Source organism: Lates calcarifer, linkage group LG14 (assembly GCF_001640805.2).
Source record: "Lates calcarifer isolate ASB-BC8 linkage group LG14, TLL_Latcal_v3, whole genome shotgun sequence".
Taxonomy (NCBI): domain Eukaryota; kingdom Metazoa; phylum Chordata; class Actinopteri; family Centropomidae; genus Lates; species Lates calcarifer.
Window position 1 is genome coordinate 12,763,751 of NC_066846.1, and position 26,542 is coordinate 12,790,292.

Consider the following 26,542-nt stretch of genomic DNA (forward strand, 5'->3'; position numbering starts at 1 on the left):
TCTGTAAGCATTTGCTATCGCTAATTAGCCAATGTTAACATTAACAGCTGTTGTACTTTCCAGTCCAGAAAAAACATTGCAAGGTCGGCATCAAACTTTATTCCTTTACTCACCAAGAGCTGACTCCAACAGTGGAAAGCAATGGCAATGTTTTGGTTCTAGTTCTGTCACCTCTCTATAGCCCCTTTAAAGTGAAAGTTCAAAAGTAGTTTTTTTAGTTTATTAAGAATGCTTAGGCTAGATTTGGATGAAAACAGATTGGATAAACTTACTCAGATTTTTCAGTGAAAATAATGGCAGTGATAATATAAAATAACAGAAATGTATCTGGAGAAACAAATAAAAAAAAGACAAAACTAAAGAGATGTTATTCAGCTCCTCCTCTCTTGAGACTAAATGACACAAAGTCTTCGGCGGCAACTGGCCACTCATCCTCAGTATGAATGTGTGCTCTCATACCATGATGCTAGTGCTAAACAACTGATTGATTTTGCTTTTAATATGAAGGTTATTGTCACTCACAGGAGCTGAGAGGAGCTGAGGAGAGATCAACAGAGTCAGTTTGGTAAAATGTTTAGCTGTAATTTAACAGCGTTCACCGTCTATTAGCTGACGTCTCTCCCTCTCACTCTCTCCTCTTGTTGAGAGGAATAATCTCTTTTACATTGAAGCAAGCATTTTAATATGCCTTTGCCTTAACTGAATGAGCCTTGAATTAATTGAATGGAACTGATTGCTGATTTGCTGATATCTGTTTGATGAAAAACAATTTAATTTGCTTTATTGGCGCATGCAAATGACCCTGACTGGCTTTGTATGCTGCCATCTTCTACCTCTCTCTCTCTGTCTCTCTCTCTCTCTCTGTCTCTTTCTATCCATCCATCCCTCCATCTCTGTGACCTTCCTTGTGCATGTGTATCTGTCCAGGTGAAAACAGCTGTGAAGGGGTTAATGACGTCGGAGAGGGAACGGGTGGGTAACTAACTTTTTCATCCACCAGACAGAGTAACGAGCCGGGGACAGAATCTGTAGCTGTGGCTTCAGGCAGCCCAGCCACTGGTGGATTCATTCACTCAGCTATAGCTTGAGTAAAGCTCAGTCCCTTACAAAAGCAGCTAGTGGAAGGATTTACTCATGTTCACTTGCAGAACAGGAAATGACAATGTTAGATGGAATTAAACAGAGCCAGACGGAGCTTTCAGTTAATCAAATATCACTGCATATTGTCTTAGAATGTGTTCACAATGTAAAAGGTCAGAGCTCACAAACATGGCAAGTTTTAAGTGCATAATGTAAACAATCCTCAGGTCAAAACAGTCCCTAAATACCCATAAAAAATAGCAGGGACCTCAGTAATAGTGAACAGAGCCGAGACTGATCCAACTGTTGCAAAGCTGTTCCTAAAATAAACTTTCTAAGAGACAGTTTTTGTGCTTTGAATAAACCTCCCATTCATCATCATTAATAGAGGTGAAATTGCAACAGTAGTGGACAATGTAGAAACCCAGTTGATGATGATCATTAAAAACATCTGTAGCAGCCATGACAGGGTCTGTTTGCATTGTGAACACAAGGGGAGAGGAAAAGAAGAAAGAGAGTTTTTGCAGCCAAATCATGGACATTTTTGTACCACTGTCTAATAAAGTCACCTTTTGAGGGCTTTGGAGTATTATCCAACAACTTAATTGCCATTAATCAGAACTTTTGGGTTGCCAGGTTGAGAAGAATCATATTGGCAACCAAGAATGTGTTCTCATTAGTCACTTAGAACTTATCCATTATGCAGTAAAATCCTTAGTGTGTTGTTAGAAAGTGGTACCAACACTTTGAGCACAGATCTGTCATAGCTTACCTCATCAAAGCAAGTGATTCTGGGAAATGTAGTCTTGGCAAACAGCTGGCTCACCGTCAATCATTTGTTCACGACGGAGGCCGATGGAAGCCTCTCTCGCTCCCTGCGTCTCAGGGATTCCATTCAGGCCCGAGTCAGTCGATGATTGGTGGTCGAGTTTCAGGTTTTGTCTGGTACTTCAGAGCAACGCCCACCACACCTTGAGACATGCAACGTTACTCCGTCCAGTCATTTTGGACAGCTGCAGTTGTTCGCGCTCTCCTCTTCCTCCAATCAAAGCTGCTGAAACCTGGCGCATGTTTTCAAGCCCTGTCTCTGCTAAGTGCTTTTAACCAGTGAGGGTTGGAGAGGGAGGTGTGGAGGGGGAAGAGTGGAAATAATAGAACTGATCCCCAAACAATTGAGTTTACTACAGCTTTCTAATGTTTTAGCTTGGTCCATCATCTCCTAATTATTGAACTGCCCTAATATGATGATGAACTTGCTACTAACGACATTCAACCTACAACACAACACAGTAATTCTCATGATTGAACTCAGATTAACCTGAATAAAACTCTTTTATTTGAGAGCTGTAATGGAGTGAATGGAGGCGACAGACAATCAACAAATGCGAAAGACATTCATTTATGTCTGATTGCTCAGAAATGATGATATGAGCTACAGAATTTTGTGTTTAATATAGTAAACATGCACCAGGCCAAAGGATATGCTGTATTTATCATGTGTAGTAGTAGTAGGCATTTAGTGAGTTTTTGTTAGGAATAGCACTGTTCTCTTTTTATATGTGTGTCAGACCTGGCCGAAATAATAATTTTAAACACCGACAGTGGCATTTAACATGCTCAAACTCATATTAGATAAACAAAACTTCATTTTGTTAATGCCATCTGTTTATAGGTCGTATAAAATACAGTATAAAAGTGTTTGTAAATTTTATTTGGGCCAGTTCGGGAGGTGTTTAGTTATAGGTAGTTAACATTACAATTGTGTGTTCACTGTGTTCACTGTATATGTGTATTTAAGTGTATAAAGTGTGTTTGCTAACCTGTATGTGACTGCTATTAGGCCAAGTGCTACCTTGCACCATACCTGGTGAGGCTGGAGACCCCGGTTACCCCGGTGTACCTGGACGACCAGGTAAAGTTCAGCAGAGGTTTTTTCCACATATTAAATGTGATTAAATACATTTCTTAAATATATATTCTGATATTTGATTTGATTTTCTTTTTTAGCCAATGCAAGATCTTTTTTTAAGTGGTAGAAATTTTGTTGTTTGTGTGTTAACAGTTGTGTAAACCTCTGAAACCATGAAAACATTTTTCAGTCACCCAATCATTTCAGATAATTACTGAAAATACTGATGGAATTCAGTAGTCTAGAGGTGTCATTCTTTTTATCGTGCTCGCAAGCTGTCACTCCTCTCACCAACTATGCAGTTCTTCTTCTATTTCATATAAACAAACCACAAAAAGCAAACACATCACTTCCTGTGCACTAGAGAGTTTTTACACCAACAAATACAAAAGTGTTAATGAACAGAATTCACTCATTGGTTCAGTTAATGTATGACAGAACAAATCAGACATTAATCTGCTACATGTAGAAAAAATACAGATTTATTAATGTCATCATAGCAAAAGGAATGATAGTCATACCTTTCTGCACCCATCAGGCCTTAAAGGTGAGCCAGGTTTTCCAGGAAGCCCTGGACGTCCAGGGTTGGATGGCTCAAAAGGAGAAAGAGGAGACCCTGGTTTTGGAGGTCAACCTGGACCACAAGGTAAAACTGACAGTTTCTTTAATAAGCTAATGTTGGAAAAAATGAAATCAAACAATAATAAAAAAGTAGTTCCTTAACCACCCCTTCGTCTTGCAGGTTTCCCCGGTCCCAGAGGAGAGCCTGGAGTTCCAGGTATCCCAGGACAGAGTTTTGATGGAGCCAGGGGGAAGGATGGTGTTCCAGGGCTTCCTGGAGCCAAAGGCCAGCCTGGAGAGGTACTGGGAGCCACACCTGGTGCTCCAGGACGGAACGGTTTACCGGGACTTCCTGGAGACAAGGGTCAGCCTGGGACACCAGGAGGACCTGGATTGCCTGGTGGGTCTGAGACACAGAAACTCACATTGTTCGATTCTAAGTATAAATAGCTGTATTAGTTGTTGTGGTGGTAGCAGAAGTAGTTGTGGTACAGTATAAGTCGAAATAAAAGTAGAAATTGAGGTAACGTTTTTCTCTTTTTCCGTCTGTCAGGTACTGATGGACGTTCCGGCGCTCCTGGACTAAAGGGAGAGCGCGGAGTTGACGGTCTTCCTGGTTTCCCTGGCCCTCCTGGACCTCCAGGTGAGCCGACCGGTGGCATTCCCGGTCGGCCTGGACCTCCCGGCAACAAGGGACTGAGTGGATCACCAGGTGAGGGAACAAGATTCAGGCTCACCAGACCTCTGTTTAATTTTGTAGGATTTTAGAAAGTTTAGACTCCATGCTCCATATTTGTGAGATCATATGTATGTCTACATAGAGTAATTTGTAGCTTTGTTTATAATAGAAGAGGAAAAAATATTATTTAGTTCAGTCTTGGCTGATGTCTCTTATACGGAGGCCCTGAGAGGCAAGTGAGAAAACAAAATTCTGGTAAACCATTTTCTGAATCTGATCTAAATTGCTTTCCTCTCATGTGTTTATGACTTGTGAAAAAATGGTTTTGCCAGGATAATTTTCATAAAGTTATTTCATTTTTTAACAAAAAAGAAATATCACTCAATAAAACAATTTAAGTCAGACTTAAAAAATAGATTACCAGATTTTTTTTCTCTCTTGCCACCCAGGGCCTCCGTACTTTCACCACTCATCCCTTCACTTTTTACCAGTGTTTGTTCATCCCTGTCTTTTTTTCTTTGTATTTCTCTCCATCTTCTCTTTTTTTGTATTTCTCTTTGTCCTGTCTTTCCTCCTCCGGTCTTCCCCTTCTTCCTACACACCATCATCGTCATCTCCATCTCCATCCATCCTCTTTTCCCTCCATCTTTTTTGTTCTTGGTGTTGGGTCATTCGTTATAGGCTGCCAAGGTGAGACACTCCCTCCCCCATCCATCATCCATCATCCATCCATCCATCCATCCATTCTGCCATTTGCTTCATCCTTTGCTTCCATCCCTCCATCCTCCTGCTATTCATGCATTAAACCAAGCGCTTTTAACCGCTCCCTCCCTCAAACTCTCTGCCTACTATTTGTCATCTGTGCAGCAAAACAAATGTCCATCTCCATAATTCAGTCAATCTTGGAGTCAGTGTTGGGGTGTGAAACAAGTGAAGAAATCTACCAGTGTGTCGTTCTGTCCTTGTTTAAATTCAAATATAGTCAAAAGATTACTGAGATCTTTTAACCTGGGCCTTAACGGGAAGAACCTTGTACCTGGCAACCACGAAAAAGCTGCTGAAATGTAATCCATTTTCACACCTCAAAGTACGTCCACTAAAGTGCTTGTTTTTGCCACAGGTTCAGATTGTTATTGTAAGAGATAGAGACAGACCTTTTTGTTAAAGAGTTTTGTTTAACCAGAAACATCACTATATATCACTACCAGACTCCATTGACAAAAACATGAATTTTACCTGTAGCTGCTGGAATAATGCTGCCTCAGTCTGTTAGTTTGTTTGTGTTATGTCCTCTGTTATGCAGGGTAAAATTCTTGTTTTTTGTCAATGGTGGCTTTGGACATAGTGATAAAACAGCTCTTTCTGGTTAAACAAAAAGGATCTCACTCCTTAATAAAAAGGTCTTTCTCTGTAGGAATCCTATTCATAATGTCACTCATAATAAAAACAAGCACTTTAGTGGACGTACTTTGACATGTGCTGTATACATTGAAGCGATACAGCACTGATTCCAAAGATTTTTATCCCTATCAATCATGTACACCCAAAAACATGGGAAAATAAGACCCAGGTTCAAAAATTCCAAAGTCATCAAAGGTAATTTTGAATATTTTTTGTCAGTTAACTAAAAATCACACACACTCTTCCTTCCAGTCATCCATCTGTTTGAGCTAATCTCATGCACACTTTAAATCTGAGATGAGTCAGCAGTCTGAGTGACCTCTTAGTCATCTTTGTCTGCCAGTGTGTCATTATCATTGTGTGATTATCCAGTTGCAAGCAGAAACTATGTTGAAAACCCTTTTTTGTTGGTGCATTTAATCACCTGTGGTGTTAATAGTTGCTTATATTTTATCCTCCAGGTTTGATCTTGCAGCAATATGGCATTTAGATGCAATGCTTTTTAGTTGCTGACTTAAAATCTGCACTTCTTTGAATAAACCAGCAAGAAAGGGCTTTAATAATAGTCCCTGCTTGCAGCTACATTACAAAACAATTCATATTTTTGAGCCAAACAAAAGCCACAGATCACCTCTCTTAAAATCACAGTGCTGCATCATATCATTGTGTAATTCAGAATAAGCTTCAGAAACATTCTTAAAACACATAAAACTATGGTACTGGAAGGAAACGAAATGATCACACCCCACTCAAAGACTCTGTCAGCGTTGGCTTCAGATGGACATTTTTAGTTTTGAGAGATTCAGAAACAAGAAATGCGACCACCGATGTTTGGGTTTTGTTTTCGCAGCCAGAACTAACCCTCATAGTTCAATTAGAGATCCGCATCTAATCTGTGCCAGATGTGTTTATTGTGTTAATCGCAACAGGTTTGTGTGACAGCCAGAGTTTTTGGCGCTCCTGCATTGAGCCTAGAGGCTTTCCCTGCACTCTTAAAAGGGCTTTTTATTTTCAGCACATCCCTGCATCATCCTAGATTAGTGGCAAATTACTGAAATGGTGAAAACAGATGTGTTGAAAATGGGTTTTCTTTTTAAGAATGTCAACGAGTAGCGATTAGTGTGCTGTCCTGTAGGACAAACAAACTGTAGGCGGTTGAACTTCACTAATTTAGTCTGGAATTGCACTTGAGTTTCTTCCATATATTTGAATGAAATTGAACATAATTACAGATTTGATCTTGTATCTAAAATCCCTGCATATGTATCTGAAATCAGCCACATAATGCTTGTATATGTTCAATAACATCCCCAATCTAAGTGCAATTGCAGCATAACCAAGGTAATAAACAATGTAATGGAACATGTGTGTTTACATTGTTGTCTGCTTTTTGCAGTTGTGTGTGTGCTGAATAGAAATAATTGTTAAATTGCTTTTGCTTAATGTTTATTAATAAACTTTTCAGAGGTAAGTTGATTTATTGTAAGAAAGAAAGGTAAGTTTATTTTTGTTAACCAGTCATTACTTTACTTTTTGTAATATGCATCTGAATAAGTTATATTTATATTCAGATTGTTTTATTTTAACGTTAATAATGTTTTTTAGATGGATAATGTAGACGTCCATCCCACAACCTCTCATATTTCCATTTTAAATGTAGATCATGACTAAATCTCTCTCCGTCTGCTCCGTCATCATCCGTCCACCCACAGGTTTCCCCGGTCGTAAGGGAGACAGAGGAGACCCAGGATTCCCTGGGCCTGCTGGCATGAAGGGAACCCCAGGACTGCCCGGCACCCCAGGATTACCAGGGCCAAGGGGGCCTCCCGGACCTCCAGGACCGGGAACTAGAGAGGGAATCCCAGGAATACCAGGAACGAAGGGTAAGGGCTGGATCTCGCTGGTTTCTAACTTCTCTAAATAATAGAGAACAACTCTCTCACGTGGAATCTGTCTTTCCACAGGTGAGAGAGGTTTCCCGGGGCTGATGGGTTTCCCTGGACAACCAGGGCGTCCTGGTGCTCCAGGATTCCCTGGAGGAAAAGGACTGCCTGGTGGGCCTGGAAGAGACGGACGTCCTGGTGGGCCCGGATACCCCGGACAGAAAGGTAAATGAGTCCTGGACAGGAATGAGTGCGATGACACCCGGGCTGCGATCACAGGACTCGATCAGGACACACAAAGACCAGCACCAGTCGAGGCACACTGACATCCATGTGTTTTTGCCTTGTAGGTGAGAGAGGATACCCTGGTCTTCCCGGCTTGCCCGCTACCCCTGGTCCACAACAATTTGTGGAGAAAGGAGACCCCGGATATCCTGGAGGCAGCGGCCTCCCCGGCTTCCCTGGACCCAGAGGTAACACTGATCCATAATTAATCATCCCTTCAGGAGTATCACAGGATGACCACAACCAACCCGCCATGTTGCACCACTCTGAATCTGGTTTCAGGTGACAAGGGTCTGCCAGGCCTGCCCGGTCGTCAGGGTCTGCCTGGACTTCCTGGTTTTGCTGAGCAGAGTAAAGGACAGCCGGGACAGCCTGGGTACCCAGGGCAGCCTGGACTTCCGGGCTTTCCCGGACCGAAGGGAGAGGCTGGAATCATGGGATTCCCCGGCATGTCTGGAGCGAGGGTATGAAAACACACCCACACACACGTTAAAAAAATGAAAACACGCTGCAAGTTCAGCCAGTGAGCTTCAAGTTCTTCTTTCAGGGCGATGACGGCGCACCTGGTTTCCCTGGTAATCCTGGAGAAGCTGGTCGACCTGGTGGCAAAGGTGAGGCCACACACTCTGAAAACCATCGTTCAACACATCTGTCCCTCCAATAAATCTTACACAGTAGACCTCACATCTGTTTATGAGTAATTTAATACTGTGTTCCTTAGGTGTACCTGGAGATTCTTATGGTTATCCTGGAGCTCCAGGGAATAAAGGCCTGCCGGGAGATTCAGGCTACCCAGGTAAGACTCCCCATGCTTGGTTATGGGAAACCAACCACTACGGAAGCCCTGAAAGACAAAAAACTATCTGGGGATTCAGTCTGTAAATTGTTTTGTCTACTTATTCACAAATAAGTGTGGGAGAAAGTTTGCCAGATTATTTTTCATTTTTTTCCATCTTTGACAACAGGTAGACAAAAGTTAGAGAGGTGAAAAAGATTTTTTGTCAGGATTTCTGAAGTGTTATTGTAATACTCATGTCAGCCACAACAGTGCATCACTACCCACGATCTAAATAGGACTTCCATGTTTTCTTCCAAGTGATTCACCAGAATTAATCACCCCTTATCTAAATAGAATTGTTTTTCTTCTGGAAATACCAACAGCAGCTTGTTTAAATTGCTTCTAACTTCTGATAAGATCGCTAAAATTCACATTCCACCACTTTTGTGTTTACTTTTTGTATAAAAATGAAAAGGCATCCAGCAGAAGGTCATTTTGAGTCTTGTTTTTAACTTCTTTTATGTTGACCTACCTCCATACTGTATGTGTTGTCATGGATCAGGCTTTATTCCGTTTTTACAGTGGATGCCTTTAATACATCCTCTGCTCTACCAGACTTTCTGTTTGTTTCTATTTTACCAGGTTTTATAAGCAGTTGGTTTCTGGTGATAATAATGAGAGTAACTCATCACAGTGTCTCCAGTTTTTGGCTTCATATGAAAATGTTTGAAGATGATTTTGGCAAAGACGTGATCTCCCAACTCCTTTGATTTTCCCAGCAGTTGTAAAACATCTGGTAAACATCTGTCCCATAAGTATCTGTGTTATCTCTCCTCAGGTGGTCGTGGGAATGATGGCGCCCCCGGTGACAACGGCTTTTCAGGAAGTCCAGGTTTTCCCGGAGCAAAGGGAGCTCCTGGTGAACCAGGACGACCCGGGATAACGGGTGAGAGACAGTGATCCTCAGATGAATTTCAACCAAAAAAATAAAAAAAACATGACTAGTTGACATGTTTTTTAGGGTGCAATACTCAGATGTCAATATATTTATCTCATCCCCTCCACAGGCTCCCCTGGTTTCCCTGGGCCAAAGGGTCTGCAGGGCTTCCCAGGAAGAAGAGGATCAGATGGGTCTCCCGGTCTGCCTGGAGGTTCTGGAGGACCTGGCTCTAAGGGTAAAAGAGAAACCACTAATGCACTCTGACTCGCTCTATCCTAATGGGATGACGTAACGCAACAGGGAAGAAATGAAGCAGAGGCTGCAGATAAACACACTCTCTCTGTTCTGTTCTTGCAGGTTTGCCTGGATCCCCTGGTTTAGATGGACTCAATGGCCTTGCTGGACCTAAAGGAATCCCTGGAACTCCAGGCAAGGACCTCATTACACACTACACTAACTAACACTACAAAGTACAATAAACGAAAAGAGAAAACCTGAAAAAAATCAGTGCAAAAATGAGTTAATCTTAATGACAAACTGAATATTTTATGGTGTTTGTTTCCAGGAGCCAGTGGAGGAGGTCTCCCAGGTGCCCCTGGTATTCCAGGGTTGAAGGGAGAGAGAGGCGTCTCCTACCCAGGATCTCCAGGCTTCCCCGGAGGGAAGGGGGAGAGAGGAGAGTCAGGTGAGAAAGACATCAAGGGGAGGGAGGTTAAAAGTGCTAATTGGACATAAAACTTTTAAATTATGATATGAAAATAACATCTGCTGATTTATTTTTGTGTGTGTGTCAGGCGGTCCTGGACTCCCAGGGTTTCCTGGTCTGCCCGGACTTCCTGGTCAGAGTGTGGGGTCAGATGTTCCTGGACCTGTGGGAGACCCTGGCCTCCCTGGACTGGATGGAGAGTATGGTAAATACAGATCCTCAATCTAGTTTCCTTTCCTTCTTCCCTTAACCCAATTTCCCTTTTTTTTCTTACCTCCTCTCCTCTCCTTTCTTCCTCTTTTCCTTTTCTTTCCTTTGTTCCCTTTTTTCTCACCATAATCTCCTTGCTACTCCAGGTTTCCAAGGTCCTCCAGGTCCACCGGGGCCTCCTGGTCCAGGCACAGCGCAGGGAGACCGAGGTGATTCCGGGCTCCCGGGCTTCCCTGGCTCCCCCGGCAGGAAAGGTGAAGCAGGAATCCCCGGAGGTCCCGGAGGCCCCGGCGTGCCCGGCGCCAAAGGTGAGATCAAACTCAAAAATACAATGTGAACCAAAAATACAGCCTGTGTCTTTGTTTTTGTTTCTCAAAATAAAACATTGTGTTTTTCCTTCTCAGGAGCACGAGGTGAGACTGGCTTCAGCGGAGGTCCTGGTCTGAAGGGTTTCTCCGGTGACCCTGGTTTCTATGGAAACAAAGGAGCCAAGGGATTCCGAGGTAGGAGGATTTTACTCTAGTAGAACTTCACTGGGATGGTACAGGATGTTACTTCACATCTGAAGTCACACACTCATCCTGTGTTGTCCTCCGCCCCCTCCTCTCCAGGGTTGCCTGGTCGTAAGGGTTTCCCTGGAGTCACCCTGCCAGTACAACCATCAGACTTCACACGACCCTTCGGAGACATTGGTTTTCCCGGTGAATTCGGAACCTCTGGTGCCCCTGGAGAATCCGGTCAGCCTGGAACCCCCGGACGTCCGGGTGAGTAGTGAAGAAGTCCAGGTTGAAGGGATGATTTTTTTGTCAGTATTTAAAGGAACAGGTCAAGAGTTTGGGAAATACTCATTTGCTTAAAGTTCAGTGAGACGGTTGAAACCACTTTCATGTCACTCTCACGTGACGCTATGTTAGCCACAAAGCTGAGAAGATTAGCCTAGCTCAGCATAAAGACTTGCGACAGAGAGACCTGTCTCTGAGACATACATTTCTGTTTTCGTACAGATTAATCACACAAGATATAATGTGTTACTTGATGACCTTTAGAGATCCTAGTAGGTGGATTTTGTTACCTTTTAACAGAACCAGCCTAACTGTTGCCCTGTTTAGCTTTATGCTAAGCTAACAGGCTGAGGTGCTTGCTTCAGATATGCGAGTGATGTAGATCTTCTCAGCTAACCCTCGGCAAGAAAATGAACGAGCGTATTTCCCCAAAAGGTCAAAATACTGTGATGCACCAACACATGTATATTCTTTGTGTCATAGGTCCTAAAGGTCGTCCTGGGTCTGTGGGCAAATTGGGCAGGACTGGAGCTCCTGGTCTGCCTGGACCTGTCGGTGACCCCGGACCTCCTGGTTTCCCTGGACCCACCGGAGAACAAGGTCAGTAGTTGGTATTAAATTGGTAAAGAAAACATGAAAAAATCTGTAAGTTATAGCCTCACGGCTATAATATGACTTTCTTGTTTCCTCTCCCTCAGGTCTTCCCGGTGCAGCCGGTCGTCCCGGCATTCCCGGCGGTGTCGGCCGCAGTTACAGCATCGGCTACACTCTGGTGAAGCACAGCCAGAACTCCCAGACTCCCATGTGTCCTCAGGGCATGGCCAAGCTGTGGGACGGATACAGCCTGCTGTACGTGGAGGGGCAGGAGAAGGCACACAACCAGGACCTCGGTACGGAAACAGTGGTTTTCTATCGATGATGTGTTTTCTGTGAAGCTGTTTAAAGGTGTGTAACCTGTGTCTTTGTCTCCTCAGGTCAGCCAGGGTCATGCCTCCCGAGGTTCAGCACCATCCCCTTCCTCTACTGTTCCCCCAACGAGGTCTGCTACTACGCCAGCCGCAATGACAAATCCTACTGGCTCTCCACAACCGCACCCATACCCATGATGCCTGTGGCCGAGGAGCAGATACGACCTTATATCAGCAGGTACAGAGAACGGGAATCGCACTGAATTCTGGGTTGCTGCCGCCATGTTGTTGTTCACGCAAAACCAAAACATAGATAGATGGTGAGCGGTAACGAGGATGAAGACGCTAAAGAACGCTGAACAAGAAAAAAAAAACAGTCAAATGAACCACAAGAAAATCACAAGCAAGATACCACACAGAGAGAAACTAAACTCAACAGTAATGTAAACACTTTATATTATAGTTCTTACTTGATATTTGTATAAATGTATGTTTTAATGTCCACTCCAGGTGTTCAGTTTGTGAGGCTCCATCTCAAGCTGTGGCAGTCCACAGTCAGGACACGAATATCCCCAACTGTCCACCCGGCTGGAGGAGTCTCTGGATAGGATACTCCTTCCTGATGGTAGGTCCAAAAAAAAAACACTGCCTCTAAAAACCACTTCCCAAATATGAGAGTACAGAAGTCCTGACAAGCAAGTTAGAAACATTTTCTCCCTCAGCGATTAACATACCAAATGAATTCTCCTTCCCCTCACCACTGCAGCACACGGCCGCCGGCGCAGAGGGTGGCGGTCAGTCCCTGGTGTCTCCGGGCTCCTGCCTGGAGGATTTCCGTGCGACGCCGTTCATCGAGTGCAACGGAGCCAAGGGCACCTGCCACTACTTTGCCAACAAGTACAGCTTCTGGCTCACCACCGTGGATCTCAACCAGGAGTTCGTCTATTCGCCGAACCAGGAGACCCTGAAGGGAGGCCAGGAGCGCTCCAAAGTCAGCCGCTGCCAAGTCTGCAGCAAGATCTTGTAGTAGGAGGAGGTGGAGGGAGGAAAACAGCAGGAGGTGATATACTAACACTTCAAGGAAAAAAAAGTGGTGTTGATGATGGATGATTTAAAAAGAAAATCTATAAAACAAGAACATGTGACTGACTGAAAATGAGCCCCTCTCCTGCTTCACTGATGGTTTCACTATTGAGTCGAGCAACATCGGCCCGTTTTCAGAGTGTTTTTTATGTATCCCCTATAGGAATGAATTGCTTATTAAAAGAAACAGAAGTGTTGGAGGGAGGAAATGGAAAGAGAAGGGTTCCGGTGTGAGCGCTCTTCTCTAGATTATCACTGACAATGGTGCTATTGTTTATGTCCTTTGTGTTTTTTATTTTGTGTCTGTTTTTCTCATTAACGGTTTTTGGCGAGAATCATTCTCGGCTACCTCGGAGAGTGCCACCCGCTTTGGATAGCACTGCCCCGCATACACTACACATCAGGGCGGGCGTCTGCTTCAGAAAAGTAGGATCAGAGGGTGAAGTCTAATATTGGTGTGACTGAAAGTTGAATCTAAGGTCTTAAACAGAGCTTTTTTTGCTTTGTTTTCTGACCTGGTTTTACTGAAGTAGACAGTAACCTCACCTGATCCTGGGTCAAACACACATCATACCATACACACCATAAACCTTTTCTTATCTTGTATTTACTGCCAACTACAACCAGTGTAACTGCAGTTATTTTACAGATTATGTTGTGTTAAAAGCTGTCGCCACAGTTGTATCCTCCGTACTGATGGTTTTGCATGTTTTGCATGAAAAGCTCCAGTGTATTGGCTGCCATTCATTTCACTATGGGTATGAAAATCAAGCTGCAGAGTGACTAATTGACTAATTGACTAAATGTCACTCAGTTGACATTTAACACATTTAAAAGTCAATAGTGTAAATCAGGTAATCTTGTAACTGCAACTTTTTTAAGGCAAAAAAATGTAATTTTACATTTTCTAGTTTTCAGATTTGCTTATTATTTCTGAAGCAAAGACACGTTCAGGTGTCACCTATAAAATCTTAGATACTGTAGCTTCCCAGTAGGAGATTTTAGATCAAGTCCTGTTTCTGACCTTAATATAACTGACAAAAACACAACTCAGTGTTCACTTTGATGGATTTTTATTTCAAAAAGTTACAGTCCTCTACAAATTGATTTTTTGTTTACTCGATGAGCGTGAAAGTTTTATTTTGACAAAATAACCTTAACTCAAGGTTTACTAACATTTTCTGGAGCTCTATAAGCAAAAATGCTCAGCAACAATATAATCTATGGATGAGTTATGTGCACAAACATGCAAAACTCCCAGTACAATCCTTTAACTTTACTATGCATTTTTCACGTTTCACACGCCTGTGATCTTCATACGTTTTCACGATGTGATTCTCTGGTGCTACAATACCCTGACAGTCGACTTGAAAGGCAACATTTATCAATAAGTTATCATTTATCTAAATGCAATAAAAAGCCAAACCTCAAATTTGCCGGAAGAGAACCTCTGCAACAGCTCTGACTTGATTGAGGCCACCCATTCATATATATATTGCACTGATGTGAACTTATATGGGTCAGAACAATGGTCAAGTCAAACAAAGGGGCATATCTCCACTTTCACATGCTTTCACTGTTATGTTGTGACCAAACTAGTGTTTTTTAATCACCCTTTATTCACATTAAGTTTGCAACAGGAAATAAAACACACACACACACTCTCTCTGATAGATTGTTAATTATTGCTGTACATAGTGCTTACTGTTATTTCCCAGCAAAGTATGTTAGAGCAAAGGTCTATAATGCTGTTAGCTCCTTATTTTATTTTGATTTTTTTCAGTCTCTGTGTCTTTTTACTGTCCTGGGATAAAAAAAAAAAAGGAAGAATCTACTCATTTTCTTATCTCTCTTCAAAACGGATCATTTTTTACATTGACTTTGGTTTGCATTTTAACTTTTAGTCTCACATTTCTCCTCCTGTGACGTTATCCTCGGACAGTGAAAGCTACTGGGTGACTTGTAACCACTATGACCACTGTGTCTAGCACATAGCTCTGTCTCTCTGCTGGTAGCCCTGATTTTATTCCTATGTCACATTTTAGTTCTTCTGTTTTATTTTATTTTCCTCTTTTTTGTCTGCATTTGTTGTTTTGTAATCTAGATTGTAATTATTTTACTTAAGTCATGATACTATCCCCTGGTTTTATTTACTGAGATGGGAGGGAATGGGAAGATAATGATGTGTATATTAAATATTATGAAAAAAAAGCCTTTTAGGATGTTTTTATATGGAAAGTATATTCACAGCTGATGGTTTAACAGATGTAATGACAGTTTTTATCATCTGTTTTCCCATGAATCAAAACCAAGAGTTGAAGCAGCATACTGTAAGTGCCTGGAGTGACAGAAAAGAAAAGCAGTTTTTCCTCAAAGAGGATCTATAACGAAAAGAAGAAAAATGGTAATAACATGTCTGTTACTGTCATGTGTATTTCTGTGCCCACACACTTTGAAATAAAGTCTCAAAACTAATAGAGAAATCCAGAATTATTAAGTCTCAGCTCCGTCTGGAGAAGGAAAGGAGGATTTTCTTGTGGGATTGAAGTGGCGAAGGTAAAGTCTGTGTTTTCAGGTGTTCTTAGACATTGCAAAGATAATGTGTGATAAATTAAAGACGTTAACACCTTTAAGCTTTTTTGCATTGCCTCATTTCAGCCAAGATACACTATAAAAATTCATTAGGTCTTAGAAACTTGAATTATCAGCATTTAAAATAAAACCTGAAACATAAGATAATAAACACCATAAAAAGGTTAAGTTTTGACTTGACCATAAGTATTTTTATTTCATCTTTTTCATTATACAGGGTCAAAAACATTAACAAAGTCGAGTTATAGTAATAACCAACCACAGTAAGAAACAGGAAGTTGTTAGAAATACCTTTTATATTTGTTTCCAGCTGCTCTAAATACACGAAACTAGCATCACAACACAAAAATTGTGAAATAATAAAAACTGTAATTCATTTTCCCAATTTTCCTGGAGTTTGCTTAAGGATTTAACATTCAGATGAGGTCAACAAACTGCCTGTGGGGGGCAGCACCCGCAACCCGCAGATTTCAACCGAAAAAGAAGACGAGCGGAAGTAGAAGTTCACAATAACAACACTGCTACTAGCGTTAGCTCGAAGGACAGCGAAGTGTGTTTTTTTCTGCTGGTTTGGGACATATTAACAGGTGGGTGATATAACAGACAACCAGCAAACACTCTTAGTTAACAGCTAGGTTACGTTTGTGTTGCTACATTTGTTAAATCACATGTTAATCTGTTTGAACTGTGCGTAAAACCTTAGCTTGCTAGCTAACAGTAGCTCCGCTGGCTTCGTAGCCGTTATCATAATCACTGATAAGTTAATGTTTTATTTTTGGCACAATCTGTGCACGCAGGCTGCATGTAGACAGTCGGATATCTCGTGTTGATAAAGATGTGGTTATGTAAATGTTTATTCATGCAGGTGGATAATGCTGTGGTTAGCCGCTGCAGCTGCTGTTAGCTAACTCTTGTAACCTGATATTTCCCTGTACAAATATATAAATCTACACTGATGTTAGGTTAAAGGAAGTTACTTGGAATGATTTTGATATTTTGTCTGGAAATGTAAGGGTTTTGCTTGCAGGGTTTAAAGGTAATGAAATATACTGTATATTTAGATGAAAGGTTTTGCTGGTATTTAGCTGTTGTAAAAAAACTGTTTACGTTTAATTGCTTTATTAAAATTGAACCCATATACTGTGTTCCTCACTAATTAATGGTGGTAACATGCACAGTTAAGTCCGTCCATCTATTCAGTATCTAAACTGCTTGTCTGTATGACTAGGTGTTGGTTAAAGACTGCACAGACCAGGATGGACCAGGGATCTCACTCCTGTAATAGACAATTATATTCATTACTGATTAATTGCTGGTTATTTCCTTGATTAATCAATTGATAGTTTGGTCTTTATAATGTCATTTAATAGTGAAGAATGTCTGAAACAATTTCATAAAGTCTAAGATGATGTCTTCAGTTTGTTTTTTTGGTCTTACCACCAGTCCAATTTGAACCCAGTTTAACTGTGTGTAGCTGTCACATTCTCACTTTTAAGAGACAAGAACAAGAGAAGATCAAGTGTTTTCACTTGAAAATGTAATTTTCAAATAACTATCAAATAGTTGCTGATTAATTTTCTTTCAGTTGGTTGATTAGTTGTTTCAGCTCCTTCATGGTTCTCCTCCTGGTCCTGTTCTAGCTCATAAAAACAAGGGACTCTCGGTTTGATGAGGAAGAACACTGACCTCGACCGACCCGATTCACAACCTTTCACCAACATCAGCGCTGCACAGGTTCCAAAAACCTAATGGAAAACCTGAAACCAGAGGAGCTGAGGCTGTTATAGAAGCAGATTAACAGCCTTGAATTAAGTACGATTTATTTACTAGTGATAAACAACAACACAAACCTGGACAAGGATCATCTCAGGTTTAAGTATTTACCAGCACAAAGCACATGATGGGAGACCACAGATCTGAAGAAGCCCTGTCGTGATGTGTCATGAATTCTTATGTGGAAGTGAGAGGATCTGCTTTCTGAGTTGGCACACTTTTGCTGAGTGACACACCAACACAAAGACCAGTTTCAGCATCCACTTCACATCAGAGATCCTGAGATCCTGTTTCCCAGAGCTCAAGTCAGTGTCTTCATAGGCCTTATTCTGTTTCCCATCTGTCCAGAACTCTAGTATTCAGTTTGCAGCTGACTGAAACAGAAAATCCTAGACTACTTTCAGTTCAGTTACGTCGTAATTATCAGATTTATTGGTGACACTGAAACTCGCCTCTGGTTTTTCCTCTTTGACTGTCACTGCAGGTACGCTGGAATTTTCTGATACCCACTCGGACATGTCATATGTCTTCATCAACGACTCGTCGCAGACCAACGTGCCTCTGCTGCAGGCCTGCATCGATGGAGACCTGCCCTTTGCCAAGAGGCTCCTGGAGACGGGATGCGACCCCAACATCCGCGACAACCGGGGCCGCACGGGCCTGCACTTAGCCGCCGCCCGGGGGAACGTGGACATATGTCGCCTCCTGCACAAGTTCGGGGCAGATCTGCTGGCGACAGATTATCAGGGAAACACGGCGCTGCACCTGTGTGGGCACGTGGACACTATACAGTTCCTGGTGTCCAACGGGCTCAAGATCGATATCTGGTAAGAAATGTAGTTCTTTCTTTTTATTACTAAATCTCCTGAGTGTGGTTTGATGATCCCGGTGTCTGTTTTCATTTTGCTTTTTATTTAAACTGCTTCATAAGGCATAGCCAGCCCTGTCCAGACTCATATTCATTTGCATAAACTCACCACAGTACAACACACTTTAGTTTTAGTTAATAATGATAACACATTGTAACCATCTTTTTCCATACCAGCTGGTGCTTTAAGAGCCTACTGCATCAAGTACAGCTTTATATTTGTGTTCCGAGGCTGCACCAGAGAAGCTTTACATGACTCACAGTTCCAAAAAAGTCCTTTTTTATCTCACTGCTTGTTATCTTGTTATGTAGGGTTGTTTCCTAAAAGTCAATGATTTGATGTGTCTGTAGGGAAAACCCTGATTCTGTTTTCCCTCACACCTTTTTTAGCTGCCTCACAGTTCAGTGTGGCTGTAAACTGGGAAATCAAAGAAGTGGTAACAGAGGGCAGAGCTGCTGCAGCTGTTCCTGGTGTTATACACCAAAACCTGTATGTGACCGTCACATGGTCAAACTGGAAGACAAACACACACACACACACACACACACCTTCTTCATCTGCTTCTGCAGCTCACTTCTACACCCACACCATCTTTAATCTCCTCTAGATCAGCGGAGTCAGACTCTTTACATCAGCATTGTGGTTGACCTCAAAGAACAGCTTTTAATTGTAAGATTCTATAAATGTATCTACTCTCTCATATTACATAACTGCATCTGCAATCAGTTATCATTGGTTTTAATAATCAATAACTATAACAGTCTCATCCAAGAGTTCAGCAGCTAAGGTTAGCATACTTGGCTCCATGCATGCTTCTATCAGACTCATCATTTTATGCTCAAAGGTCACATGACTTTACGTCTGTATATTTGAACCAGTATCAGTTTATCTTCAGCTCTGGGTCTTATGAGTGAAATGATTACATTTGGTTGTAGCTCCTCTTTGTGTGTTACTTAAAAGGAGAATTAAAATGACTAATTGATTATAGATGCATGACTGTGTTTGTTTACTTTCTGTTGACTAATAATTGCACTTCCTCTATAATCCATTCAGAAAACTAAATTGTGTAACGCATCAGTATTTTAAGCTAATCAGAGACTCTAGTACTATACCTACTTTAATGACCTGAGCTGCTTGTTGTCTCTGTAGCTGAGTCAAACAGCATCTGTGATCTGTCACAGCCCAGCTCAGGGACAAAGGACAAGACTTGAGGGATATCCCAAACTGGAAGATCATGAACTACGCTGTTAACACATGGAGAGCGACTGCTGTTAGTGGCTGCTCTTCTGACCTCAGCCTCTGTCAGAACTAATGCTGGGGGTGTTGTATTTATGTGCATTACACTGAGACTTATTTGCTTGTCAAACATGTTCAGCTCAGACTTTATTACCACAGCAAACACACTTGGTAATCTAACTTGAGTATGTTTACGCAGAGTAAATTTTAAACACACTTATAAATCTCACCATTAAAACATGACTAATCTGAGTGGCTGCAGGCGACCGCTTTCATTTCAGGGAGTCAGGTTTCTAGATAGGCTAGAGATAGGCTATACAGTTGAACATATGAACTGGCAGCGGGTCGACTTGTTGGTGAAACTGCAGACGAATCATTTTGATTTATTGTTTCTGTAAAATAGATTTGAAAACGTGAGTGTGAGTAATTTTATACTCGAGTGTGAAACCATTACATGTTCATGAGTTATTCTTTTTGAGCTGAGATAAAATGTGAACAATGTGAAAAGAGAAATTCAGGAGAAAGTGAAAAAGAAGATTTGCAAATATTGGTTTTATGCATCACCAGGTTTCACGCTTCACTTATAAGACAGTAAAGACTTCACTCGTCCCTGTGGATTAACAGCAATAATGTGTCCTGGTAGACAAACTAATAGTGTGTGTGGGGGGGGGGGCGTCAGCTCTCTAGACCTTTATCTCTCCAGTCTAACAATCCTGTGTGTGTTAATTGTCCTGTTTAATAGTAACCACAACGGATCAACTCCTCTGGTGCTGGCGAAGAGACGCGGCGTCAACAAGGACGCCATTCGTCTGCTGGAGGGACTGGAGGAGCAGGAGGTGAAGGGCTTCAACAGAGGACCCCACTCCAAGCTGGAGACCATGCAGATGGCCGACAGTGAGAGGTAAACAGGGAAGGACGGACTGAGAGAGTCAGCCGTGCATCCATGTGTATCCAGATGTCTCTGATCCACTTTGACACTGAAGCTCTTCCCCTCCGTCTGTCCCAGTGCGATGGAGAGCCACTCCCTACTCAACCCCAACCTGCAGAGCAGCGAGGGCGTCCTGTCCAGCTTCAGGACCACCTGGCAGGAGTTTGTGGAGGACCTGGGCTTCTGGAGGGTGCTGCTGCTGCTCGTGGTCATCGCCCTCCTCTCGCTGGGCATCGCCTACTACGTCAGCGGCGTCCTGCCTTTCTCCACCAGCCAGTTGGAGCTGGTGCACTGAGGGCAGTGACCCAACAAGCGTGGAGCAGGGAGGTAGTAAAATAATCAAGTGAAGTTCTGCTTTCGGCTGTGTTGATACAGAAACTCTGATTTTTGTTTATTTGCAGCCCTGATCTCATCTTGTTCTTGGTTGTCGGGCCAGGGAAGCATCATATTGTACAGTTAGAGACCCAGAAGAACAAATCTCACTTTCAGTTCAACACGTCCCCTTTAAAATGACATCAATCAGCCTTAGAGAAAGTAAACACCAAGTGAAAAAGAGAAAGTATAACAGTTCCCATTTCACTTTTAAGTTTAAAAAGTAGTGTAGTAGTGTTACTGGGTACAGGCTGCAAGCTGGGCTTCCCCTAATGTTTGGACATATTGTTTCTTCGATAACCTATGATCCACATGTTCAGGATGTTTTTACCAGGAACTGAATCATCCACAGAGGTGTCCTCCTCTTCAAAACTAACACACCAGGTGGTTACATCCAGTAAAAACAGCCACAGCACTGATGCGTGCTTCTGTGGGAATATGACAACATTGACCAAATAAAACACTTACCTTGATTAAAATCACAGATTTGCTAAGGTTTAACATATTAGGGATAATGTACTCAAAACTACTCAATAAAAGGAAACATAAATTTAGTTACATATTACACCTTTAAAAAACCCTCACAAGCTTGAGACAGATCCAGGCGGTTTCTTCTCTGTATCCACTGGCTGATAATTCAGTATGTTAGATTGTTTAAACATTATGAAACCTGCCCCTATACTTTAAGCTGCTGTTTGAACTGAAATGACTCATAGGGAAATTATGACACTTGTTTTGTTGAATGCAGTCCAACATTAACGTTTCCTCGTATCCCTCCTGTTACACGCTGTATATTGCCTAATCTTTATATTTTTATGTTCTTGTCTCTCAGTTGTGTTATTTATCAAATATCTTCTGTATTCATTTCCTTTCATGCTGTATGTTTTGTTAAAATCCTGCGCCCTCTTTGACCCAGTTTGCTTTAGACCAACCTGCATTTTGTCGCGTAGTGAAAATCTTCTGACTGGAAACAGCTTGGTTGTGAGTGTGTGAGTGTCTGCGCACACACTGATTAGAAACTGGACCGTGTTCCTTCTGTCAGAAAGCTTCACTACAGCTCATTGACATTCCCCCCGCCTGAAGCATGCAGCTTTGTTGCATTGAAATCGACCATATTGCTGTAAACATCATGTAGAGGCACAGTGCTTATCAGGTAGGATAATGGCAGCAGATTAATGGTTATGACTTGTTTTGTTGTGTATTCTTTAATGTCCTGGAAACCATGTCGATTTCATTTGTCGTAGGTTTTCACTTTTCTGTGAACAGTAACACGTTTGAAGTAAATCCTAATTTAATGTGGAAAATAAATAAAACCATGAATGATTGTAATCGAACCTTTATCAGAGGAACCAACGTGTGATTTTTTTCTGCTGGGAATGATGAACGCTGGTGGAGGATGTAATGTAGGAAACTGAAGGAGGGTGGGACAGACACTGCTTCACTGTTGTACGTGTTAAGGAGAACAGGACTTCAAAGATCTATTTCCTGCTGCACTGTAAAACAACTCGACATGTCCAGCACTCACTAGTCCCTACATTAGTAGCTGAAACACTGCAGTTCATAATACATAATACAGAATTGATTTTTCCAGTGTAAACAAGTGTAATAGTTAAAAATAGTTTTCTTTATATAAAATAAGTAAAAATACATTTTTGACAGAGCATGTGTAATTACAAAACATTCATAAAATAATGGCTGGTGATTTGTGCCCATTTAACCTTAGCATTTCTGTGTTCTGCTGGTTGTGTCTCATTGCTTCTCCATCCCCTTCAACCCTTCTTTCCTCTTCCTCTTCCTCCTTCTCTTCCTCGCCTTTCCGGTGTCGGCCACAGCACCTTCTATTCTTCAGGAACCAGAAAACCAAAATGGCTGAAGGTGCAATAAGAACAGATGTCACAGCTGCAGTTATGATGACTGGTGTCCATGTCCAGGTGGGGCACTGTGTCGGCTGCAGAGGGCGAGAGAAAGAATTTCATCAGTCACGTGTGTATAAAGCTAATGGATATATAAAGGTAAGCTGTCATCTTAGGTTTTAACTAAGGCAAAAACTTTATACTGTTTACCTGCTGCAGGTGTAAAGTCCTGCCCACAGCATTAAAAACATGTTTCATCTATTAGTTGTAGTATTGCAGCAGCAGGGGGCAGCAGTTACCATAGAGTGGTTTTCTTCTGCTCCCACACTTTATTAAATATTTACTGCCTAATAAATACAGTGCTGTATAAAGTAAACCCTGGTGGATACAGGACTCACCCTCCTCACTGGTGGTGGTGTGTGGACAGGGACTTGTAGGTCCGCGGTCCTCTGTGTAACGTTCAGCTTCACCGCCTCAGGGTTTCCCCGTTTCGTCTTCTCTTCACCGCGCGTGTGCACGGTGCAGGTGTAGACTCCGCTGTGTGTCAGCCGGACCCGCGGTATAATCAGAGACAGGTCCCCCAGTCTGATCCAGTCCGGTGACACAGACACTCCCTCAGACTCTGCACCGCGTGTGATGCCTCCTGAGTCGGTCATCCTCAGCACCAGCTTCCCGTCTTTTTCCCACTGCACGTACTCCACAGGCTCACCTGCAGTGACGAAGAAGCACGGGACCTTCACCGGTTTCCCCTCGGGCACCGGCAGTTCAATGAGCACGCGGACACTCAGCTGTGTGTGTGCAACAACATTGTCACCGCAGGTTAGCTCGTACACTCCGTTATCGTTAATGTTTGCACTTTTCAAGACGACGGAACCGTTTCGATCCAACCTGTCCTCGTAACCTGGACCAGGTTTCCAGACCCCGTCCAGAGTAGCCACCAGGTGAGCGCTGGCACCTTTGCGCACGTGAAGAAGTCTGGTTGTCTGTCTTGCCGCACAGCGCGTCTCCACTGGGATGTGAACTGTGTCTCCTGTAAACTTCTGGATAAAGTTTCCAGAAGCGGGGATGACAGGAAACAGAAGAATGAACGAACAGAGCAGCAGATCCATGATCATCAGCTGTGGAGGAGGCGTCTGACACTTCTGAGACACACAGCTGTTTATACGGGAGGGTCACGTGTCACGACACTTCCTCGGCTGGGGTGGGGTGTTACCGATTTGGATTCGGGATCAGCCTAAAAACTACGATTTATGTACTGTGTATTGTTTGTGTTTACATGGTTTAATGATTCTAATAAACTATTATAAACATATAAATAAATATTATTTTATAATATTGTTATCATTATCACCGTTATTATATCTGTCACTTGTTAGATTTTGTGACCTGATGCGCAATTCCAGCAAAAACCCGTTTATCGTACATTAATCCCATATCGTTTAATTTAATCGATGTTATAATAATAGAATTAACAGACGCAGGACCGGAAGTAGCCTTTCCAACCGGCTCGGCTAACAGAGACAAGCGGCGTCGCAGCAGATGCGCTGGAATAAAAGTGATTTTAAAAGCTCAACGACCCGCGGTGAAACCAGCCAACCTTTACAGACTAACAGGCAAACCACTAAACTAACCACTCGTTCTCACACTATGAAGTAAAGAGGACTTCTTCTGGGCGTACGCTAACATTTCGCAGTGAACCTAGCTTGTCGGCTTGTTAGCAAGTAAGCTAACTTCCTGGTTCGGTTTTGTTTTATTTCGTTGCATAAAAAAAGCATCCAGGTAAAGTGTTTTCGTACATGTGAAGTTGCCGAGGCTTCATCGTGGTGGCAATGGTGGTTTCTGGTGGTTAGATAATTTAAAAATAGCGAGATGTTTGGTAACGTTAGCTTAGAGTAGGCCGGGCTAACATGCTAACAGCTACGTTTCTGTTAGGAGGAAAATAAAGCAACTCCCTTAAACAAACCCACTAACAACGGAACATTAAACCCTTAAAGGAGGAGGATTTAGAGCAGAACTGTTGATTTATAGCTAAGTGAATCGAAGTAATTGCCTCGGTGTCGCATAAAGCTGCTGTACGTCAAAGAAACTCCCGTCATTTTATTAACAGCCGTTATTAACGTTAACCCCCGTTTTAATGTTGTTTTGCGTTTTCTAAGACACATCCTGTCTTTTACAACACGTTTCTCTGTAGATTTTCTTTAGTATGTTCTTGTTTTTGACAACTGGAGGACTCCATCTTATCATACTATAACATAATATGTGCCCTTGTCTAATCTAGTCACTAGCAACCGGTAGCTTGTAAACTGTATTGTCTTTCACAGACACCACACGATGAGTTGTTGTGGTTACAGTGATAGTTACCGATGGTTAGATAATTAAAAACCAGCTAGATGTCTTAAATTAGCCGGGACTTGATAACTAGCTATCCTTACTGTAGGCGAACATTAGCACCTCTGTAAAAATGTTTGTGTATTTCTGAGTGTATTTCCTCACACCAGTGTAGTTAATAGAACATAGAAAAGTTACATTTATGTCTCTGGCCTCTGATCACATAAAGTGTGTGTGTCTCAGCAAAGCCTGAAGCTGTGAAGAGGACAAGAAATCACTGCCAACAAAACAGTTGAAGTGAATTTGTTTTTCATGTTAGAGAGAGTGAGCATAATTTCCGTCTGTGGTTAACATTAATATATCCCATGTGTTCTTCTTTTTCAAAGCTGGGTGATTCAATCATATCATAATATTACACAATGTTAAGCGTGTTGGTTGGTTAGTGGTGTCGGTACAGTTTTATCACGTCTTGGTTTTTTGTGTGTCCTCTGTCAGGGCCAAGGTGAGGGTGAATGAACAAGTCATCACGATGATGAGTGAGTAATGTGAAACTTTCATTCCTTCAGGCTTGTTACTTTTCACACATTGTTGTATATAAACACTGAGCACGAGTCATTGCTCATCATTTAAGATGTTTCAAACAAAGGTGTGGCAAACCCTACTGTTGGAGCCCTGAAGAAATACTGTGGCTCTACATATTGTTAATGAGTGAACACTTAGTAAAGTAAAGTAAAAATAGATTTAGTTCAGATGAGCCTGTTAGATTTCTAATAAGCTTAGTAAAGCTACTGTCAGCTTTGTTAGACTATACGAGTTTCATTTTCAATAAACGTTTATCTGCTGTGTGACTCGATGCAGTTTCTAATCGTGCACCTGTAAATAAGATAAGATAAACTTTATTTATCCCACTTGTGGGAAATTCACGTTACAGCAGCAAGAAACAAGGGTGACCAAAATAGAAAAATAAAAATAAAAATATAAGAAAAGCACAGAAGTAAAAGTTAAAGTGCAGCCATCCCATGTACCACATTACTCAGATGTGATATGAATTATTCTAAGTCATACTTAATGACTTGTCTTGACTTAGCAGTTGTCAGCCGGCTGCTGACAGCTTCTTAAGGACTTCCCCAGTACTAACAAGCTGACAGAGGAAATGACATAATGAGCAGTATACCACACACCTCATATCTCCCTCCTGTGGCCGATAAAGTATAAAGAAGTATAGATATTGATGACCTCTGGGATCGTTGGATGTGTAAATTAGCATTTGTGTGCTAACAGCTTTGCTGTATCAACTCTAATGTGATGACATGTCTCTAGCGGTCAATGAGTTCTTGTAGTTTAACCAGTAGTATTCAGATATTATGACTCACAACTCTAATGCTG

At 42.0% G+C, this 26,542-nt stretch overlaps 3 protein-coding genes across 4 annotated transcripts in view; 2 read left to right on the forward strand and 1 right to left on the reverse strand.

Moving 5' to 3' along the window:
• The window catches only part of col4a6 (collagen, type IV, alpha 6), a 113,710-nt gene extending 97,872 nt beyond the window's left edge, over positions 1-15,838 (forward strand). The window contains 23 exon segments of the mRNA XM_051075577.1: positions 2,921-2,992; positions 3,528-3,635; positions 3,732-3,950; positions 4,104-4,262; positions 7,343-7,513; positions 7,595-7,738; positions 7,864-7,986; positions 8,081-8,262; positions 8,346-8,409; positions 8,520-8,594; positions 9,415-9,522; positions 9,644-9,751; positions 9,874-9,945; positions 10,082-10,201; positions 10,311-10,427; positions 10,579-10,740; positions 10,837-10,935; positions 11,044-11,196; positions 11,698-11,814; positions 11,913-12,104; positions 12,189-12,360; positions 12,633-12,747; positions 12,889-15,838. Of these exon segments, the coding sequence (XP_050931534.1) occupies positions 2,921-2,992; positions 3,528-3,635; positions 3,732-3,950; positions 4,104-4,262; positions 7,343-7,513; positions 7,595-7,738; positions 7,864-7,986; positions 8,081-8,262; positions 8,346-8,409; positions 8,520-8,594; positions 9,415-9,522; positions 9,644-9,751; positions 9,874-9,945; positions 10,082-10,201; positions 10,311-10,427; positions 10,579-10,740; positions 10,837-10,935; positions 11,044-11,196; positions 11,698-11,814; positions 11,913-12,104; positions 12,189-12,360; positions 12,633-12,747; positions 12,889-13,149 (3,113 nt within the window). The 3' untranslated portion in view covers positions 13,150-15,838.
• A 428-nt stretch (positions 15,839-16,266) lies between these two features.
• ankrd46b (ankyrin repeat domain 46b) lies at positions 16,267-22,315 on the forward strand. 2 transcript variants are annotated; one of them, XM_018703809.2, is made up of 5 exons: positions 16,273-16,384; positions 17,438-17,875; positions 18,055-18,397; positions 20,418-20,576; positions 20,682-22,315. In XM_018703809.2, the coding sequence occupies exons 3-5, from the start codon at positions 18,087-18,089 to the stop codon at positions 20,896-20,898; spliced, it is 687 nt and encodes a 228-aa protein (XP_018559325.1). In that variant the 5' UTR covers positions 16,273-16,384; positions 17,438-17,875; positions 18,055-18,086; the 3' UTR covers positions 20,899-22,315. The 2 variants fall into 2 exon arrangements, with proteins under 2 accessions (XP_018559324.1, XP_018559325.1); XM_018703808.2 differs by lacking the exon at positions 17,438-17,875 and having other exon boundaries at positions 16,267-16,384.
• Positions 22,296-24,036, reverse strand: LOC108902084 (uncharacterized). The gene is made up of 2 exons (XM_018703807.2): positions 23,227-24,036; positions 22,296-22,923 (listed from the first exon to the last, which is right to left on the reverse strand). Exons 1-2 carry the CDS (start codon positions 23,941-23,943, stop codon positions 22,657-22,659), a joined length of 984 nt encoding a protein of 327 aa, XP_018559323.1. The 5' UTR covers positions 23,944-24,036; the 3' UTR covers positions 22,296-22,656.
• Positions 24,037-26,542: the final 2,506 nt, after the last annotated feature.

Bases quoted from the DNA above. Each gene is read 5' to 3' on its own strand.
- LOC108902084 (XM_018703807.2), bottom strand. From the start codon at position 23,943: ATGATCATGGATCTGCTGCTCTGTTCGTTCATTCTTCTGTTTCCTGTC. The intron at 22,924-23,226 runs GTGAGTCCTGTA...CGCCCTCTGCAG, and splicing joins CACCACCACCAGTGAGGAGG to CCGACACAGTGCCCCACCTG.
- ankrd46b (XM_018703808.2), top strand. From the start codon at position 18,087: ATGTCATATGTCTTCATCAACGACTCGTCGCAGACCAACGTGCCTCTG. The intron at 18,398-20,417 runs GTAAGAAATGTA...CCTGTTTAATAG, and splicing joins GGGCTCAAGATCGATATCTG to TAACCACAACGGATCAACTC. The intron at 20,577-20,681 runs GTAAACAGGGAA...CGTCTGTCCCAG, and splicing joins CAGATGGCCGACAGTGAGAG to TGCGATGGAGAGCCACTCCC.